At 36.8% G+C, this 19611-nt stretch overlaps 1 protein-coding gene across 1 annotated transcript in view; it reads right to left on the reverse strand.

Annotated features, from left to right (window-relative positions):
• The window catches only part of LOC150110297 (uncharacterized), a 270355-nt gene that overhangs the window by 50075 nt on the left and 200669 nt on the right, over positions 1-19611 (reverse strand). Inside the window, exon 13 of the mRNA XM_090395533.1 lies at positions 6704-6810. Coding sequence (XP_090251659.1) covers positions 6704-6810 — 107 coding nt within the window. The remainder of the gene's footprint in view (positions 1-6703; positions 6811-19611) is intronic.

Raw genomic sequence — 19611 nt, forward strand, 5'->3', positions numbered from 1 at the left:
TTGCTATGTGAATAGTTCAACCTAATCATAATACCAAATTATCAGAAAGATTATAACTTTCTTAACTACGCAACAAGAATAATTAAATAATGAGAATAATTCCTATTCAGATGACATCAGAAGAAGATTAGGAACAGATGGTGAGAGACCTACTCAAAATCTGGAAAACCAGATTAATAACTGGATGTAAAATTTGGAACCTAAAGAAGTCAAATAGGAAAAGGATAGCTGCTTTTGAGATGTAGCCTCCTGTTATAGATGTATAAGAGGAGGCTGTTACAGATCTCATACACTGAATTGTAGATAGATGAACGGATCCCAAAGAAGAAAACTGAAACATTCTGGACACAAAAAGTTGTATCCTGGGAAAGGAGGAAGTGACAGACTTCCAATGAGATGGATGGAGTGATAGTTCTCCAGAGAGTTGAAGCTTCAAGAAAAGCGCATAACAGGACCACTTGGAGGGAACTCGAGTGGCATACTAACAAGGTACACAGCGACCACATGGTTTCTACAGACATCTAATGAAATTAAACATTTTAAGGGAGCATATGTGTATTAGACATATTTCTGAATACTTATAGGGCTAACACATGTATTATAGACATAGAACTTATTAAAAAAACCCTCCAATATATTTCATTCAGTGCAGCATATTTCAAGAAAAAGACAATCAAATTTGAATCTGATTCCAGATTCCAAAGATGCAACATAGTCTCAATGTTCCTAGATTCTAATCAAAGCAGAGCAGCCAGTCTGTCCAAAGTAATGAGGTTGACATGACATGAACAGGATACAGACACCTAGTAAAGAGAGAAGTGGTCATTTGCCCTTGGTAGATGATAGAAAAAAGTTTCCAAGCTTGTTTGAAGGAAGTGTATAGACTGAATTTGTGACGAATCCATACCATTGGTTCAGACATTCCTTTAACGTAGAGCATGGAAATTGTTTTCATATTGAACGGTAGTCTGCATGGTAGATGATAACTGTCAATAATTTTCTGAATGGTAGTTTCACTGTAACCATTAGTCATCAGAGTGATTTTTATTTTATTTAATTCATCTAACAGAAGGGAATCAGAAGCTCTGTGTACGAGACTTTTGATAATAACTGTCTTCTGCAATGAGTGATGGTATGAGGACAAATGGATTTATCCATCAGTAAGGGTTGGTTTTTGACAAACCAAAAATTCAATACTACCTTTAGGATTTCTGATTATTAAAGTATCCAAAAAAGTAAAATTGTTGTTGGATTCCATTCAATAGTAAACTTAATACAGGGTACAAAGAATTTATTTTATCCAGGAATTGTAGTAGTTTTTTTTTCTGAGTCCATCCAGTGTGCAAAAGACATCGACAAAATGAAGTCAAATATGAGGTTGAGGGAAAATCGTACAGAAGGGTTGATTTTCTAGATGCTCCATAAAATAATCAGCTAAAGCAGGCAAGACAAAACATCCCATTGCTGTTCCTTCGATTTGGGTTTCTGCCATTAAAATAACCTGCACTGATGGTACAAACAAAGTTTACAATGTCTTTAGCGAAATCAACTCACAAAAATCGAAGTCTCTTGTAGTAAGTATAATTGGTGAACAGGGAGACCTCATCAAATGAGTAAGAAAATACTGAGTAACTCCTTATGATTTGTGAATGTAGTTACTTACTGATCATCTCTTCTTTCTCCCTGATGATATCCATATTTACACTAGATATTTGTTTCAATAATGAAATACCAAGTTAGCATAGCGAATATTATAAAACCAGAGGAAATCACGTAAATAACTCTATTAGCATAGAATTTTTACCGAAGAATCATAGATATCATCAGTACAAGATCAATGAATGATAATTAAACATTAACAGATAATTCGAAAAAATGCCACCTAAGGAGCTAATGTAAGATAATTAGAAAAGGTGAATCATTTCCTGACTTATTAAAAAAAATATATATATATATTCAGACAAAATAAAGTTAGGAAAGATTAGCTGATTTAAAAAGTACCATCTCTTACAAAGGGGATAGATGTAGACCATCGGATCTGTTTAAGTTACGATCCAGACTGCTCAGGCTCATGGTATTTAATATAAGACTTGGGTGAAATATGTTGGAGTTATTTTAAATAAATTATATATTGTTTCTACATGCACTGCTAGCTGTATAAGCATTTAGAAATATATCTCACAAAATTATGATATGGTTAACTATAAGTATACAAGTATATGGTAGCCTGAGTGCTCAATGTACTCAGCTCTTTAACCAATGAGCTGTGGGTTTGAATATCTACATGGATATTTGCGATTGTCTTTAGATGGAAGATGAATTCCAATGCCTAGCGTAAGACTACTAACCTGCTTTTTGAAGTCTTAAGCAGTTTGATAAGTTTCACATTTGGTCTCTAGAGCATAATTTCTGGATTATGTACAAATATCATTAAAAATACAAAAATATAGCAGGCATAGATTTCTGTGGCTAATTGTTACATATAATTGGTTAATACATTTTTTATTATTCAGTTATACAATATACTGAAATAATAGTTCCCGACAAGTTTCGTAAATCGTAGGATCTTCAGGGGTAAATAGTATAACTCAAAGTTTAAACAAGAGAAATTAATAAATACAAATCATAACCGTCTGGCTATTTATAAACTCAAATAACAAAATGCAGATATAAAACATTACTGACGTTGAACAATACTGGATGATGTCACGTGTTCTCGTTCATACAGTCCAAGCTCAGATTGAGGTAGATTTTTCATTAGAGCTGACCACACTTGGTGGAGAATTAAACCTTGATTTTTATTGCATTGGGTTGGGTTTTTCAGCATATTAGCAGCTTCTTTAAATTTTCTTATGTAGCTGTTGTTTTCTATGTATGACATTGCCGTGTTTTGCCAGAAGACATCGTGTCCATTGGAAGTGGTATGGAAAGCAAGACCCGTTTTTTGTTCTCTTTTGTATTGTATGTCTTTTTGGTGTTCGCCATGCGTATTTCTCCAGATCTTCCTGTCTGTCCTACGTAGCAAATCCAGCAAGAGCAATGGATTTTGTAGACTCCTGGTTTTTTAAGAGGATGATGAGGTGGTTTTGATGGATGTAGGAATCTTGAGATTTTTTCCATAGGAAGGAAGGCTACTTTTACGTTGTGTTTGTTCATTAATTTGGCTAGCTTATCTGTAACATTTTTGATATAAGGAAGTGAGATTGCATTTTTGTAATCCTGTTTTATTGTGTTGTTAGTTGGAGGCATTTTAAAGATTCTCTTGATGGTTTTTGTTTCATACCCATTCGGTTGGAGGATTTGTGTTAAGTATTTTAGTTCTTTATTACAATTTGCACAACACCATAAAATTCACTTTAGAACAAGAAGAAAATAAAAATCTTCCTTTTTTAGATATTCTATTAGAAGTTAATGAAGAAAATAAACTCTCCTTCTCAGTATATAGGAAGCTGACAAACACAGGAAGATTTCTAAATGCAGCCTCACACCACCATCCTTCACAAAAAATAAGCTTAATTACAACTCTTCGAGACAGAGCATACAATATCTCCAGCACACAAGAAAGATGTAATAAAGAACTAAAATACTTAACACAAATCATCCAACAGAATGGGTATGAAACAAAAACCATCAAGAGAATTCTTAAAATGCCTCCAACTAACAACACAATAAAACAGGATTACAAAAACGTAATCTCGCTTCCTTATATCAAAAATGTTACAGATAAGCTAGCCAAATTAATGAACAAACACAACGTAAAAGTAGTCTTCCTTCCTATGGAAAAAATCTCAAGATTCCTATATCCACCAAAACCACTTCATCATCCTCTTAATAAACCAGGAGTCTACAAAATCCATTGCTCTTGCAGGATTTGCTACATAGGACAGACAGGAAGATCTGGAGAAATATGCATGGCTGAACACCAAAAAGACGTACAATACAAAAGAAAACAAAAAACGGTCTTGCTTTCCATACCACTTCCACCTGGACATGACTTACTCTGGCAAAAAACGACAATGTCATACATAGAAAACAACAGCTACATAAGAAAATTTAAAGAAGTTGCTAATATGCTGAAAAACTCAACCCAATGCAATAAAAATCAAGGTTTAATTCTCCATCAAGTGTGGTCAGCTCTAATGAAAAATCTACCTCAATCTGAGCTCGGACTGTATGAACGAGAACAAGAACATGTGACATCGTCCAGTATTGTTCAACGTCAATAACGTTTTATATCTGCATTCTGTTATTTGAGTTTATGAATAGCCAGACGGTTATGATTTGTATTTATTAATTTCTCTTGTTTAAACTTTAAGTTATACTATTTACCCCTGAAGATGTAAATCCTACGATTTACGAAACTTGTCAGGAACTATTATTTCAGTATATTGTATAACTGAATAATAAAAAATATGGTGTAATCACCGAAATATGTCTTTTGAACAAAAAATATAATCAAATATAAAAAGAAAAAATAATCATACAAATCCAGCCTAACCACAGCACTGATGTACTATAAGTTTCTTATCTTTTGTGGGTAGGATCCATATAAAAAATATTATTACATAATGTTTCTTATATACCGGGTGATTATAAAATAACGTCAAGTGTTCAGAGTCCTCTAGCAAGTAATGTATTGGACAAAACACATGAATATTCATTAGACATACACAGTGGAACATGGGAATTCGATTTAACGGAAAAAAAAAAAAAAAAGTACCAAAAGTCGCTAACAGGGGAAATTTTGGAGCTGCCAAATTAATTTTAGTAGGCATGACTAATGAATGACTAAACGGCAAATGAGAGACAGCACACATCAATTTCATGATGTTTATTGTTAATTACAAATGAGGTTCAATATGACCACCATTCTGATGTTCCAGGAACTGCATACGGTGCCTGACATTTTCCACAGTGGCTCGCAACATATCAGAATTGATTTGTCTCACGTGTAACGTTATTCGATCTTTCAAAGTTGGAATATCAGGTACATGTTCTTGATACACAATACTTTTAAGAAATCCCCACAGCCAAAAGTCACAAGGATCAAGATCAGGTGATCTTGGTGGCCATGGTATTGCACGACTAATGATTCTTCTGTCAGAGAAATGTTATCGCAAAATACGCTGTACTTGAAGTCCGATGTGGGGTGGTGCACCATCCTGCATGAAGATGGTCGAATCGAGACATCCTCTTTGCAGCAGTTGTGGAACCACAAAGTTCTGTAGCATATTGGCATACTTGTTAGCATTGACAGAACAGGTCACTGGTCCATTTTGGCGATTTTCCTCATAAAAGTATGGACCGATGATAAAAGATGCCGTAAATCCGCACCACACTGTGACTTTGGGTGAGTGGATAGGCATCTGCAGATACACGTGCAGATTAGTTGCAGCCCAAATGCGACAGTTGCGTGTGTTAATAATCGCAGTTCAAATAAAAGTGCGCTTCGTCACTCCATAAAATCTGCCACGGCCATGCATCATTCACTTCCATGCGCGCTAAGAATCTCAAAGATAAGTCGATTCGTGTGGTCACATCACCAGGGCGCAATTCTTGAACATGACTGATTTTATAGTGGTAAAACTTCAACATCTGATGTAGGATTTTCCACACCGTTGTGTATGCGATATCCAGTTGCCGAGATATTGCTCGTGCACTGCTGGTACCCTGCACATTCATCATCTCCTGTTCCACAATAGCAGTTGCAACTTGTTCAACTTGTTGGTGATTGATTGGTTTGCGTCCCCTACCTACCTGCACTGCTAGAGTTCCAGTAGTTTCAAATCAGCAAATCAGTTTTCGTAAGTTTATTATGCTAATCAGTCCTTTTCATACGCCGAAAATCATGAAGACAAGCACTGGCATTATTGTTCAGCTGATAATAGAGTTTGACTAACAAAGCACGCTCACGTAAGGTAAGAGGTATCGAAAAGCATTTTGTCTACGAATGATAAGAAATCTCACAGGCTTTCCTTTTATTGCATGATAGCTCACAAGAAACGTGATAATGCAAATTAATGCATTTTACTCGGTAAACAGCCCCACAATTTCCCCTGTTGGCGACTTTTGGTACTTTTTTTTCCCCGTTAAATTGAATCCCCCATGTTCCACTGTGTACGTCTAGAGAATATTGGTGTGTTTCGTCCAATACATTACTCGCTAGAGGGATCTGAACACTATTTTATAATTACCCAGTATATATATAAATAAAAACAAAGTTCCTATTGTATAATGTTATAAATTATCATATACATAATTATAAGGAACTTTATACCATCAATATGTTAAAATAATCAGGTCCACACTAAACTTTATATCAACTGATGGCCCTTCAGAACACATGCAATTTACAGATAAAAAATACTAGCTGTGGTGGTGGTTGTGGGCAGTAGATGGCATTGATGTAGGTGATTGGTAGTAGAGGTTCTGTGTAGTAGTGGAGATGGAGAGTTGTACAGTGGGTGTCCTCCCGCGATGAGTCTTCGGAGGTGTCACGAATTAATAATAATAAGGGAATTAGGTTCCCATTTGAGTGTTAAAAAAAAAAGAGATTAGCATAACATTTGTTAACTGCTTAATTAAGAAGAAAAAGAAAGATGCATTTACTTTCATTTTTATATAGATATCTATATTAATAAAAGGAAGTATGTATAAGGGGAAAAGAACAAAATTTAAATTCAAATTTAACATATGTCCATACCATGATAACTGGCCATTGTTTCAAAATTATTTGCACTGATATCATAAGATTTAAGCAAATTTGGCTTTTCTGGAACAGAAGGTTGTATATCCATTTTGCTTGTTGTCCTATAAAAGAATAATAACAAAATAATAATACAAAATGTACACTTAAATATTTAATGCAACATCATCAATAATAAAACTGATAAAACTCTCTTGAACTGTTTATTTAATATAGTTCAACACCTAAATTGGCATTTATAATTTTAATCACTTATTGTTAAACTTCCAAACCAGGGAATTCTAATGAGTTCTTTCAATATGCAGAAAGTAGAAGAAAGAATGGCTATGAAATGACAATGGTAGACTGGTAACTGATGCAGACAATATAATTAAAGTTTTCAATAAGCAGTTGAGTAAGTTATTTCATCCTTGTGAAAGTGACATTATGAGAAGCTGGAGTATAGAGGATATAGTGGAAGAGGGACTTCTTCTTCTTCTTTCACTAAGCCTTATCCCATGTTAAACGGGGTTGGCGCACCGATCTTTAACCTTCCTCTTCCAAGTTCTCCAGTCCAGGGCGTCCTTCAGATTCCAGGATGGAGTCTGAAGGAGGAGAAGGAGGGACTGATGGTAACTAAACTGAAACAGATAGATGAGACTAGTGCGATGGACTGGTGAATATGTCAGGTATCAGCAGGTTGTATGTGGGGAGGGGGGTATCCCAAAAGAGAAATGTCACTAACATCACTAACAGAGGGTCTGTTTAGTTTAGGGACTGTTACTGTATAACTTGTATGTCAATGATATTGAGACAGGCTTGATGATGCAAAGAACTATGAGAAGAAGAGTAGATACTGTGACCTTGCAGAAGGATCTCAATAGATTATTATTATTATTATTATTATTTCATGACACCTCCAGGGAGAGCACCTACTCTAGAACTCTCTGTCTCCACTCAGTTCACCAACACCATCTACTGCCCACCACTAGTATTTCCACAGACAATCACAAATATCCATGCCCACGGTGAGATTTGAACCCACAGTCTTTTGGCTGGAGAGCGGATATGCTAAACACTCGGCCAACCAGGCCGACAGATGTGAGTGAGCATGTAAGTAGGGCTACGAGTTTAATGTCACAAAGTGCAAAGTCTTGAAATTTGTTAGACAAGGTTGAGATGCAGAGTGTACAATTAATAGAGAAATTCTGAAAGAGGTAAAAGAGATCTGGGCTGATGATGAGAATAGACTTGAAATTTGGGGATCACAATGCTAAAACTGAGAGAATATCACAATGGATTATGGTAAAGTCTAAACTTGAAAAATTCCTACACTTCTTCCTGTCCTTCTTTGGGAACAAACCATAGGCACAATTAAAATCTCCAGTTTGATGTTTGTCCTCATCACTCAGTCTACTGCCTGTCATTCAAGATCACCCTTGAGATTAATGTTAAATATTATACAATCTTCTTCCTTTGCTGGTCATTACTACCTGAAAATAACATTTTGCATTTGTTATTTTAAAAAAATTACCTGTTTTTGTCTTCTTTGTTTCTGCAACACCAATTATGCCAACCTGGTACTTATTTATTTATAAATAAATAAGAACATTAACAATGTAATATGCGCTTCTAAAAATTCTGCTTTCAGGAACATTATTTCTTACTTTATCTGTGTTTTTGTTTTCCAGCATCTACTAACATTAGCCATTTTTCCTGTTTTTGTATGCCCCTTTTTTATTTTATTTTATTTTAATTTTTATTTAAAATGTTTGATTTAGTCTCTGAACTTTCAGAGACAGCTGTTGGCCTACCAAACTTGCTTGTGAATTCTTGCAAATTTTACATTTAATTCTTTCATATCTCTTTTTATTTAGTACAACTATAAAATGCTTACATTTAAGTACAAGGTATTCCTATGTAAGACCTCGTGGAGTGCCATCCAGTGATCCAAATGCTGAAAAACATCACAGGAATACATTGTGCATCATGCGGAAGCAATTTCTGAGGGAAAAAAAAAACATAGTTCCAAAATTCACCACTAAGGGCATTACAAATACCAAATGCATGGAATTTGCATATCACATAACTCAGTAGGTGCCAGGAGGGTTTAAAAAGATGGTCATGGGATTTTTCCCTTTATTCTAGTTGTTAATACCATCCACAGTGATGGCATTAACCTTGTCCCAATGTGCTTTGCTTGTGAAGCTGTACTACCTAAACAAATGCCATGCTGTTGTTGCACTCTGCGAATTTCATTACCAAAAAATGTCAATGAGGTACACTATCTCCAAGTCCTCTGCAACAAATCATTAATCGTCTTGAAGACACAGGATCGCTGGGAGTTAGACCTGGAAGAGGTCACAAATCAATCAGTTCACAACAAGTGAATGAAATTGCTTCTGCTGTTCTGGAGCAGTCTATGAATAACAGCATTACTTCCTGCAGTGAACGTGCTGTATCAAGACACATAGATGTAGGCTTACATAACCAGAAAATTCTATGAAAGATTCTGCATTTCTATCTATTCAAGATAACCCTGATGCAGAAGTTGCACCCATAAGACTTTGAAAGTCAATTGACATTTGCTGTAACACTTCTTGCTTGAGTGGAGTTGGACGTGTGTGGCCATGGATAATTTTGTTGGGAGATGAAGCTCACTTTTGCTTCACCTCCAAATTTTGCTTCCTGAATGGAGCTGTCAGTACTCACAATTGCTAGGTATGGGCTATAAACAACCTGCATGGAAACCAACAAATTCCTTTGCACTCACCCAAGGTTACTGTCTGGTGCAGATTTACAGCTTCTTATCATTGGACCATTCTTCTTTGAGGACATTTGCTAGTCAGGTTCTGTGACCTGCACAGTTACTGCCAAGAGGTATCGCGATACGATAAACAATTTTGTTGTGCCACAGCTAGAGTAATGCCCCCCTCCACACATCAGTCAATCCATACAGGAGGGTCTTCAAGAACATTTCATGGAAGGCAGAATGATAGCCATGCATTTCCCATTGCATGGCCACTTTGTTCACCTGATCTGATCCCTATGACTTCTGGCTCTGGGGATTTCTCAAAGATAGGATCTATTGAGATCATCCCGATAACTTGCCAGTGCTGAAAGACAGCATAACACAATATGTGCACAACAAGAGTCTCACGCAGCTGTATTTTGCTGTTGAACATACTGTGCAAAGTATGCAGTTTGTGGCATACTGGGAAGGGCAGCACGTTGAACAGTACAGCCTATGAATGCATAATGGAAGTGAATAAAAATGTGTTATTTATGCTTGTGTCGCTTTTCTCCTTAATTCTCCTTTTCTCCTTCTACACCTACATTCTGTAGTACTGAATGTAGATGTAGAAAAATTACTACATCTACATTCAGTACAACATACAGCAGTTCTGGTGAATTAATGAACTACCCCCCCCCCCCAACATCAGATATCGGTTCTGTATCATGCACAATGTATTCCTGCAATGTTTTGCAGCATTTGGACCACTAGGTGGCACTCCATAAGGCCTTAAACAGGGATAATTTAATTTAATCTCCCTGTATTTATTTGGGCATTCAGATTGACATTTCTATCAGTTCGTTCTTTAGAAGTTCACCACCAAAAAACAACAGGATTGCCACTGTTAATTACTAATATAATTTTAATATAATTATCTGGTAATTCACCAATACTTTCAAGTTAAAGATGCCAAGAAATAATATTCTTGGTTTAATCCTTTATCTAAGTGTAAGCAAAGTTTGTACCTGAAGTAACTTTAGAACTGGGCAACTCGTATATAGAGGCTAATGACTTCACATCTTCATGCCTCAGTATCCCATAATGCAAAGCAGATATCCTTACAGACATATATAAGGCTATGCATTATGGGAAGGGTCACTACTCAAACTGGTTTCGACTTTTATTGAGGTGAAAAAGTAAAAGGTTTGCTCATCATAGGCCTAGAGTAGTTAGTATAGGGATGCAAGAGAGCCGGGTAGTATTAGGAGAAAGAAAGACAGATTGATAGCATGAGAGAGAGAGAGAGAGAAAAGACCTCAGCTCTTTCATATCATCATATAGCCAAAGGCTATCAGTTTTCCTTTTTCACCAATCTCATATAGATGAACAACCAAAAGACCAATTGAAACTAAAGCACAAAGTATGACTGACACCAAGGTGGTTAGCCCAATTTGGGTTAACTGCCTTGAGTTGGCCTTCTCTGCCTGGGATTGCTCTCCAGTCATCCCTGTAATTGACCATAAGACCACATTGAATTAAGATGATGGAACTATTTAAAAAACCTCTCATAGCAAAAATATGGAATTTTATCTCCCTCTGGTGAATATTGCATAATGTGGATAGTCTACAACATCTAGTGATAAATTTGATATCTCCTAGAATGCATCTTTCTAAATACAAAAATCGTCTGACTGAACAATAAAATTTCCACAATACAATATTATAAAACATCTGGATGTCATATCTCTGGTTTTCAAATCCATGTTTCTTTCTAACCCTCCATAAATGGTATTTTAATTCATTAATTATAAAAATCAAAATTCTCTTTTTGTGGAGTTTTGCAATTAGACTTATTTGTGCCATATTCCACACAGAAGGTTTCCTTATTCTACTAAAAAAAAAAAATGAAGGAATTCTTTGTCATTAGAAAGCAGATAACAAAACAGAAAACTGGTCGTTCTTGGAGAATTTTTATTATTATTGTTATTATTATTATTATTGTATGGGCACCTTCACAGAGTCCAAAGACTCACTGCAGGAGACCCAAACTATCCACACACGATCTAAAATACCTCTCCTTTAACTCATTAACAGACAACACACTCACAATTGAAATGGAACCCATTCCACTCATTCACCACTTTCCAAGCAAAAAATCTACTCTTCACACCCTAACCAAACCTTTATTCAACTTCCAGGGATGACCCCTTGTTCTGGCCTCTCTAGCCAAGTGCTGAAACATTTCCCCTGCATCAATCCTATAAAACCCTTTAACTTAAATGTTTCTATCATATCCCCCTATTTTTCTCCTATCAACCAACTTCTGAAATCCACACACCCTAAATCTATCTTCACAGGAAACATTCCACAGACTACTCACCATCTTGGTCACTCGCCTCTGAATCTTCTCCACCTCTTCCTTGTCTGAAGAGAAATCCAGATCAGACCTGAGCACAGTAATCCGGATGTAGACTTATCAAGGCTTTATAAAGTGGAATGACAACTTCCTTATCTCTACCGTGTTTAAGTAAAACTTTGGTTTAATATAAACCAAAATCCACGTTCGACATTTTGACCTTTATATCAAGGTATTCTTCTGAAGCATATATACTATATACCGAGAAACAAGCTGCACTACAATCTACATGGTTTGCTAAAGTTACTGACCAACTGTTACAACAATTATTGGCCTGATCTCTGGAGGAAAAAAAAAAAAAAAAAAAAAAAAACCTTACTACATCAACGCTTAGAGTCCTATTATTAATATTATCTATTGGTTGTAAAATCACACTGGGAGCAATAACAAGTCTATATATATATATATATATATATTAACACCATGATTATACATATAAATTCCAACCAGTTGGTATGGAACAGTTTCCAATACTAGCAGAAGGTTGCCTAGAGTCCTGAAGTATGCTGGATACTAAATGTTAAGTAGGCTGAATGTGCCATTCAGATTCTTTGAATTTTCATGCCACCATTATTGTTGATATTTGGGTGGTTTATCAGAATTTCGCAGGCTTCCTTAAATTTTCTTTCATACCAGGTTTTTGTATGGTGTAAGGTGTTGAGAGCATGATCTGAGAGGCCTGTTACATTAAATATGACCAAAATGGTCATATTTAATGTGTCTTATGTGTTCTTTCTTACGTATAGAGATTTTACGTCCCGTTTCACCAATGTGTGGTAAGCTACAGGTGCAGTGGATGCAATAAACTGCAGGATGTGCCAATGGGAGGAGAGGAATATGTTTTTAAGTTTTGTAGGTGGTTTAAAGGTGGCATTGAGATTATAATGGTGTAGGATTCTGTTGATTTTTTCTGATAACCCGTTAATGTATGGGATGGCTATTGTTTACTGTAATCTAGAATTTTGTTTACTATTGTTGATGGCTATTGTTTACTGTAATCTTTTTTGATGATGTTTTATGAAGTACTTTATTAATAGTATTTTTGTTATAGCCATTATTTATAAATGTGTCGCTGATGATTTTTAGTTCCTGTTTCAGAGCTTGCTGGTTAGAGCAGATTGTTATAGCTCTGTTTTTAAGGGTGTCAATGACTCCATATTTTTGTGATGGGTGGTGGTGATATGAATTAGCATTTCTGTATTGGCCAGTGTGTGTCGGTTTGTGGTAGACCGTGAAGGATAGACTGCCTGAAGGAAGACGTGAGACCAGTGTATCCAGGAACAGGAGCGAGTTCTGATTTTCAATTTCTATAGTAAATTGTATGTGTTCATGTTGTTTGTTCAGGTGGCTAAGGAATGTGTTTAGCGTTTGTCGCCCATGTGGCCAGATAACGAAAACATCGTCAACATATCTAAGCCACACTGTAGGTTTTAGAATGAAGGAATCAAGAGCACTTTGCTCAAAAGTTTCCATATAAAAGTTAGCAATTGGGGGGGATAATGGTGAGCCCATGGCCGTACCTTCCTTTTGTAGGTAAAATTTATTTTGCCACATGAAGTAACCGGAATGTAGTACGTGGACAAAGAGGACCGTAATGTCGGGCGGAAATTTGTTCCATTGGAGAAGGAATGTGTCACTGATGGGGACATTTGTGAAGAGGGCAGAAACATCGAAACTGACTAACAAGTCATCTTTGTCGAGTGTTATGTTTTTAATTTTCTTTATAAAGTGTTGTGTGTTCTTTATGTAGGAGGGGGGAAAGACCTACCAACTCCTTGAGTGTTGACGCTAATTTCTTGGCTAGGTAGTAATTAGGGCTATCTATTCCTTCCACAATTGGTAAAGGTGGCACATTTTGTTTATGTACTTTCGGGACACCATATATTCTAGGAGAGCGGGCATAATGGGGGTATAAGTTTTTTTAACTGTGTCTGATGGCCATGAAGTGACAGACTTAAGTAAATTTTTCTGTTTTATTCTTTATCCTGTTTGTTGGGTTATAGTTTACCAGCTGATAGGTGCTGTTATCGGAGACTAGTTGATTCATCTGATGGATGGATGTTGACCTATCAAGGACGACAGTGGCATTGCCTTTATCCGATTTCATTATAATTATGTCTTGATTAGCTTTCAATGATTTGATTGCTGCTAGTTCCATTTTTGTAAGATCGTTATGTATAGTTTTCTTATTGTTCAGAACATTGCTGGTTTCTAATTGTATTTTATCGGCTATATTATTGGGTAGGGACCTAATCCTCTAAGGATCCTCTCCTCCCATTGGCACATCCTGGAGTTTATTGCATCCACTGCACCTGTAACTTACCGTACATTGGTGAAACAGGACGTACAATCCCTATACATAAGAAAGAACACATAAGACACATTAAATATAACCATTTTGTTGAAGCAGGCCTCTCAGATCATGCTCTCGACACCTTACACCAAATCGACTGGAAAAGTACCCACTCTTTACACTATACAAAAACCTGGTATGAAAGAAAATTTAAGGAAGCCTGCAAAATTCTGTGGCATGAAAATTCCAAGAATCTGGATGGCACACATTCAGCCTACTTAACATTTAGTATCCAGCATACTTCAGGACTCTAGGCAACCTTCAGCTAGTATTGGAAATCATTCCATACCAACTGGTTGGAATTTATATGTATAATCATGGTGTTGATATATATATAGACGTGTTATTGCTCCCAATGTAATTTTACAACCAATAGATAATATTAATAATAGGACTCTAAGCGTTGATGTAGTAAGCTCCCCCCCCCCCCCCCGCCCACCGGAATAATTGTTGTAACGGTTGATCAGTAACTTTGGCAAATCATGTAGAATTGTAGTGCAGCTTGTTTCTCTGTATATAGTATATATGCTCCAGAAGACGACCTTGATATAAAGGTCGAAACTTCGAATGTGGATTTTAGTTTATATTAAAACTAAAGTTTTACTCAAACATGGTAGTTGTCTCCATAATTTTCCGAAATGTATTCTGATCACCGTGTAAGCCTAAAAAAAAGGATTTCTTATCTCAAATTGTTAATGTGTTCTTCAATAGTGAAGTAATCTTATGAACTACTTAAGCAATCTTAGAAACATGTCCTCTAAACTTTAACTCTCTGTCTACCACTACCCCTAAATCTCTAGCTTCATTTATTTCCTGGAGCACAGTTCCATCAATGTGGTACACAGCTTGTAATCTATTTATCCCAAAATGCAAAACTTCACACTGAACTGACACACAGTATCTTTTACCCATACTGACAAACTATTTAAATCAACCTGCAAACTCTCCACATTGCCTTCATTAACTTTAACTCTACCTAATTTCACATCATCAGCAAGCAAGTGGGGGTGCTTAAGGGTCAAAGCTGTATAACTGAGAGGAGGCCTCCACATAGCCTTTAAAGGAATGCAGAGAACTGACCAGGGCTTCTAAACCTAATGTACAATCCTCACCTTCTCGTGGTGCACCCTGTTGGGTATCTACCTGGATACTGAACAAACGAGGATGTGCTGGCAATTTGGGATTTAGCTGACCAAATTGTATTCTTACTGGTTAAACCAAAATACAAAATGATGATACAACATGACAAAATTTCATGCCAGCTGGGGCGTCGCCTGGTTAAACAAGGCCCCCCCCCCCCGTTCTTTTCACCATGGAACCAGGGCGAACAGCGAAAAGTCAGCTACTGGAACAAATCTGAAAACACACCCCAACTCAACATCACCAGAGTTAAAGATCAGTACTATCAACATAACAAGCCTGAATGGCAAAGAAATGGAGCTAGCTGAGGAATTAGATAAGTACCAGATCAACATAATAGGGGTGACTGAAACAAAAAAGACAAAAACTGGTGAGATACTTCTGAGCAATAAATACAAAATGTTATATTCAGGCAATGACAATCAAGGAAAAGAAGGAGTAGCCATAGTATTCAACACAAAATACGAGGCTAATCTGAATGGCAGGCAGTCTCAAGTAGAGTAATGTGGGCAAATATGAGAATGGGGAACTGGACAATGAGACTTACAGGGTGTTCGGGATAAATTTGACATATTTATAATTAATTATATTTTTCCGTAAGTTACATGTATTAACACACACTTCTCTTCATTTAAAAGGTTGGACCCTTCTTCATTCATATACAAGATGTCAGAAAGGATGGATAGCTGGAACCCACCTGAATCATGGAAGAGAATAACTTGTATCATGATGATTCGTGCCGGCCATCAAAATAAGGATATTTCGACTGCTGCCCAATGCTCCCTGAATACAGTAAAAACAATCAGGCATGAACTAGAGACTTGCAATGGTGACTACGAGGATGTAGCAAGAAGAAAGATCCCTAGCAGACGATCTGATTGCGTTCGTACAGCAGAATTCCTCGCAAATCTGCAGGAACAGGTGTTGAAGATCCCTGGCATTGGAATTCGGGCTTTGTCACGTGAAATGAATGTTGCAGCCTCTACTATGAAGCTTGCACTCAATGAAGACCTCCGCTACTACTCATTCAAGCGCCGCAAAGGTCAGCTGCTTACAGAAAAGGCCCGTGAAAAACGTTTGATAAAAGCGAAGAAACTTCTAAGCAAAGTGAAACATCCTGCAGAACCACAAACAATCTGGTTCTTTTCCGATGAGAAAAACTTTTGCCAGGATCAAAAACACAACACGCAGAATAACAGATGGCTTGCATACAGTACAAAGGACATTCCTCGTGTAATGCAGACTAAATTTCCCCAAACTGTGATGGTTTTCGGATGTGTATCCTCTGAAGGCAATGTGATGCCTCCGCATTTTTTCCAAGAGGGCCTCAGGTTGACTTCAGATGGCTACGTGGAGTTGCTAAACACTGTAGTCAAGCCCTGGATAACAAGGGTAGCCAATGGTAGGCCGTATGTATGGCAGCAGGATTCGGCCCCTTGCCACACCTCTGGGAAAAGTCAAAAATGGTTGTCTGAAAATTTCTACGACTTCACCAGTCCAAATGTTTGGCCTGCAAACTCCCCAGACCTTAACCCCATGGATTATTTTGTATGGGGCGCAGTTGAAAAAGACACCAATCGCACTTCCAGTAATACAAAAGCCCAGTTAATGGATAAAATTAAAACAGTTTTTGCGGCCCTTCCCAGGGAGACTGTAGCATCAGCTTGTTCGAGGTTCCGAAGCAGGATTGAAGCTGTGATCGATGCTAATGGTGGTTATTTTGAGTAAATCTTGTTGATAGTATTGTAATTAACTCTGCCTGTAATGTTTTTTGTCAATTCATTAAATTTAATAGATACAAAGAAGATTTTCTTTTTCCTTACGAAACTGTCAAATTTATCCCGAACACCCTGTATTTGTGCATATGGTCCCACAGAAGGTTCTACTAAGGTAGAAATGGAGGAATTTTTTAAGACTTTAGAAAAAGCAACTGACACAATGAAAAAGGAAAAGTTGGTCCTTGTTGGGGATCTAAATAGCAGAGTAGGAAATGATTGTAACACACACAGAAATATTTTGGGAAAATTTGGAGAAAAGAGCAAAGCTAATAATAATGGCAAATATCTGTTGGATTTCTGCTCAGGACATGGACTGGTCATTACTAACACCATGTTCCAACATAAAAATGTGCACAAATTCACATGGAGAGAAGAGGCTAGGAATAAGAAAAGTCTCATTGACTATGTTATTGTTGATAGTGATGTTTTCTCCCTGGTGCAGGACACCAGAGTGTACAAAGGATTTTGAAATTGCAAGTGATCACTATTTAGTCTTGAGTAGGATAAAATTGAATTTCATATTGAAAAGAATAACATGTAAGAATTAAGCAGCTCTCAGATGTGAACTGTAGACTAAAATAGACAGATTATTGAAGAAAAAATGAAAGACTTTGAGAACAGGAACCAAACCTTGGAGATTCAGTGGGAAGCCTTGAAGAAAACCCTGACTGATTCAGCTAGAGAGGCATGTCTTGAAGTTGTCTGCAAGGATAGAAAAATTAGAACTCCATGGTGGACACAGGAAGTTAAAGAGGCAGTGAAGGAAAAGAAGAAAGCATATCAAACGTTCCTGGCAAATAAGTCAGCTTGTGCTCTTAGAGAATACAGAGACAAATGTAAGAAAGCGAAACACTGTGTAAAACTAGCTAAACAGAAGTCATGGGAGGACTTTGGCAAGAACATAGAAAATAAATATCAAGAAGGTGGCAAAATATTCTAGAGGTTGTTGAAGAAGCTCAGGAATGGAGGAAAGAGTGCTGTGAAAGGAGTTAGAGATGATAAAGGTGACATGAAAACGGGAGAAAAAGATATCCTTGAAGTATGGAGTAATTACTTTGAAAAACTGCTAAATGAAACAAGCAGCAAGGACAGCACAGTGGTAAAAAATGCCGACCAGGCATGCAGTCAGGAATACATATCCATACTTGAAGTAGAAAAAGCCATCAAAGGCTTGAAATGTGGAAAGGCAGCAGGAGTAGATGATATTCGACCAGAAATGCTGAAGTATGGTGGTATAAAAGTCTTACAGTGGCTGCACTGCATAGTTCAGAATGCCTGGACAGAGGGACGAATTCCCAATGATTGGAGTAGAGCTCTCAAAGTACCCATATATAAAAAGGGAAATAAAACTGAATGTGAGAATTACAGAGGTATTTCCCTACTGAGTGTTCCTGGTAAGATATATGCAAGTATACTTGAGAAATGGTTGAGAAAAATTGTGGAAGAAAAGCTTGGTGAAGAACAAGCTGGACTCAGGTCAAATAGAGGCTGTCAGGATCAGATCTTCACTTTATGACAAATAGTGGAGAAATCATGGGAATATAACAAAGATCTGCATTTAAGTTTTGTTGATTTGGAAAAGGCATATGACAAAGTGCCAAGAGAGAAGCTATTCAATACGCTTCAGTTATATGGTGTCAATGGGACATTATATCAAGCAATTCTTAGTCTTTATTTGAGTTGTAAGTCAGCAGTTAGAATTGAAGGAAGTACAGGAAGATGGTTTAATGTTAAATCTGGTGTTAGACAAGGATGTACATTATCCCCTCTGTTATTCATTATCTATATGGATCACATTATGAAGGAAAGTAGTATTAAACATGAAATCAAAATTGGAGATGTTAATGTCAGCTCTTTGCTTTATGCGTACGATGTTATACTTCTAAATAAATCTGCTACTAGTCTGCAAGATTCACTGACTAAATTGAATAACTGTTGCAATAGATATGGTATGAAGGTCAGCAATAAAAAGACAAAGACAATGAAAATAGGCAGAATCATTGAAGTAGTTATGAATGGAGAACCTGTGGAACAAGTAAAACATTTCAGCTACTTAGGCATGATTTTTAGTGAAGATGGTAAATTAAATATAGAAATAGACAACAGAATCAACAAAGCTGGCATGGTAGGAAGTCAATTGAATAAATTCATATGGAATAAGAAAGAAATTAGTCGGAACACTAAATTAGCTGTATACAAGACAGTGTTCAAACCAGTTTTAACTTATGGATCTGAGAGCTGGATCAGAATTTTCACTTGACCAAAGACTAGAGACAACAGATATGAGAGTTCTGAGAAAGATTAGCGGCGTGAACAGATGGTGTCAATGGCAATATCATATTAAAAATGAGAATATTAGGAAAGAACTTGATATTGTCAGCATCCAGGAATGCATTAGCAGAGCTAATCTGAGGTGGTATGATCACTTAAACAGAATGGGCAAGGAAAGATTAGCAAACAAGTGTTCTCTGCCAGGTCGGCAGGAAAACGGCCCAGAGGAAGACC

This window comes from Typopeltis vanoorti, chromosome 1 (genome assembly GCF_054136105.1).
Source record: "Typopeltis vanoorti isolate ZY-2024b chromosome 1, IOZ_Tvanoo_1.0, whole genome shotgun sequence".
In the NCBI taxonomy this organism is placed as follows: domain Eukaryota; kingdom Metazoa; phylum Arthropoda; class Arachnida; order Uropygi; family Thelyphonidae; genus Typopeltis; species Typopeltis vanoorti.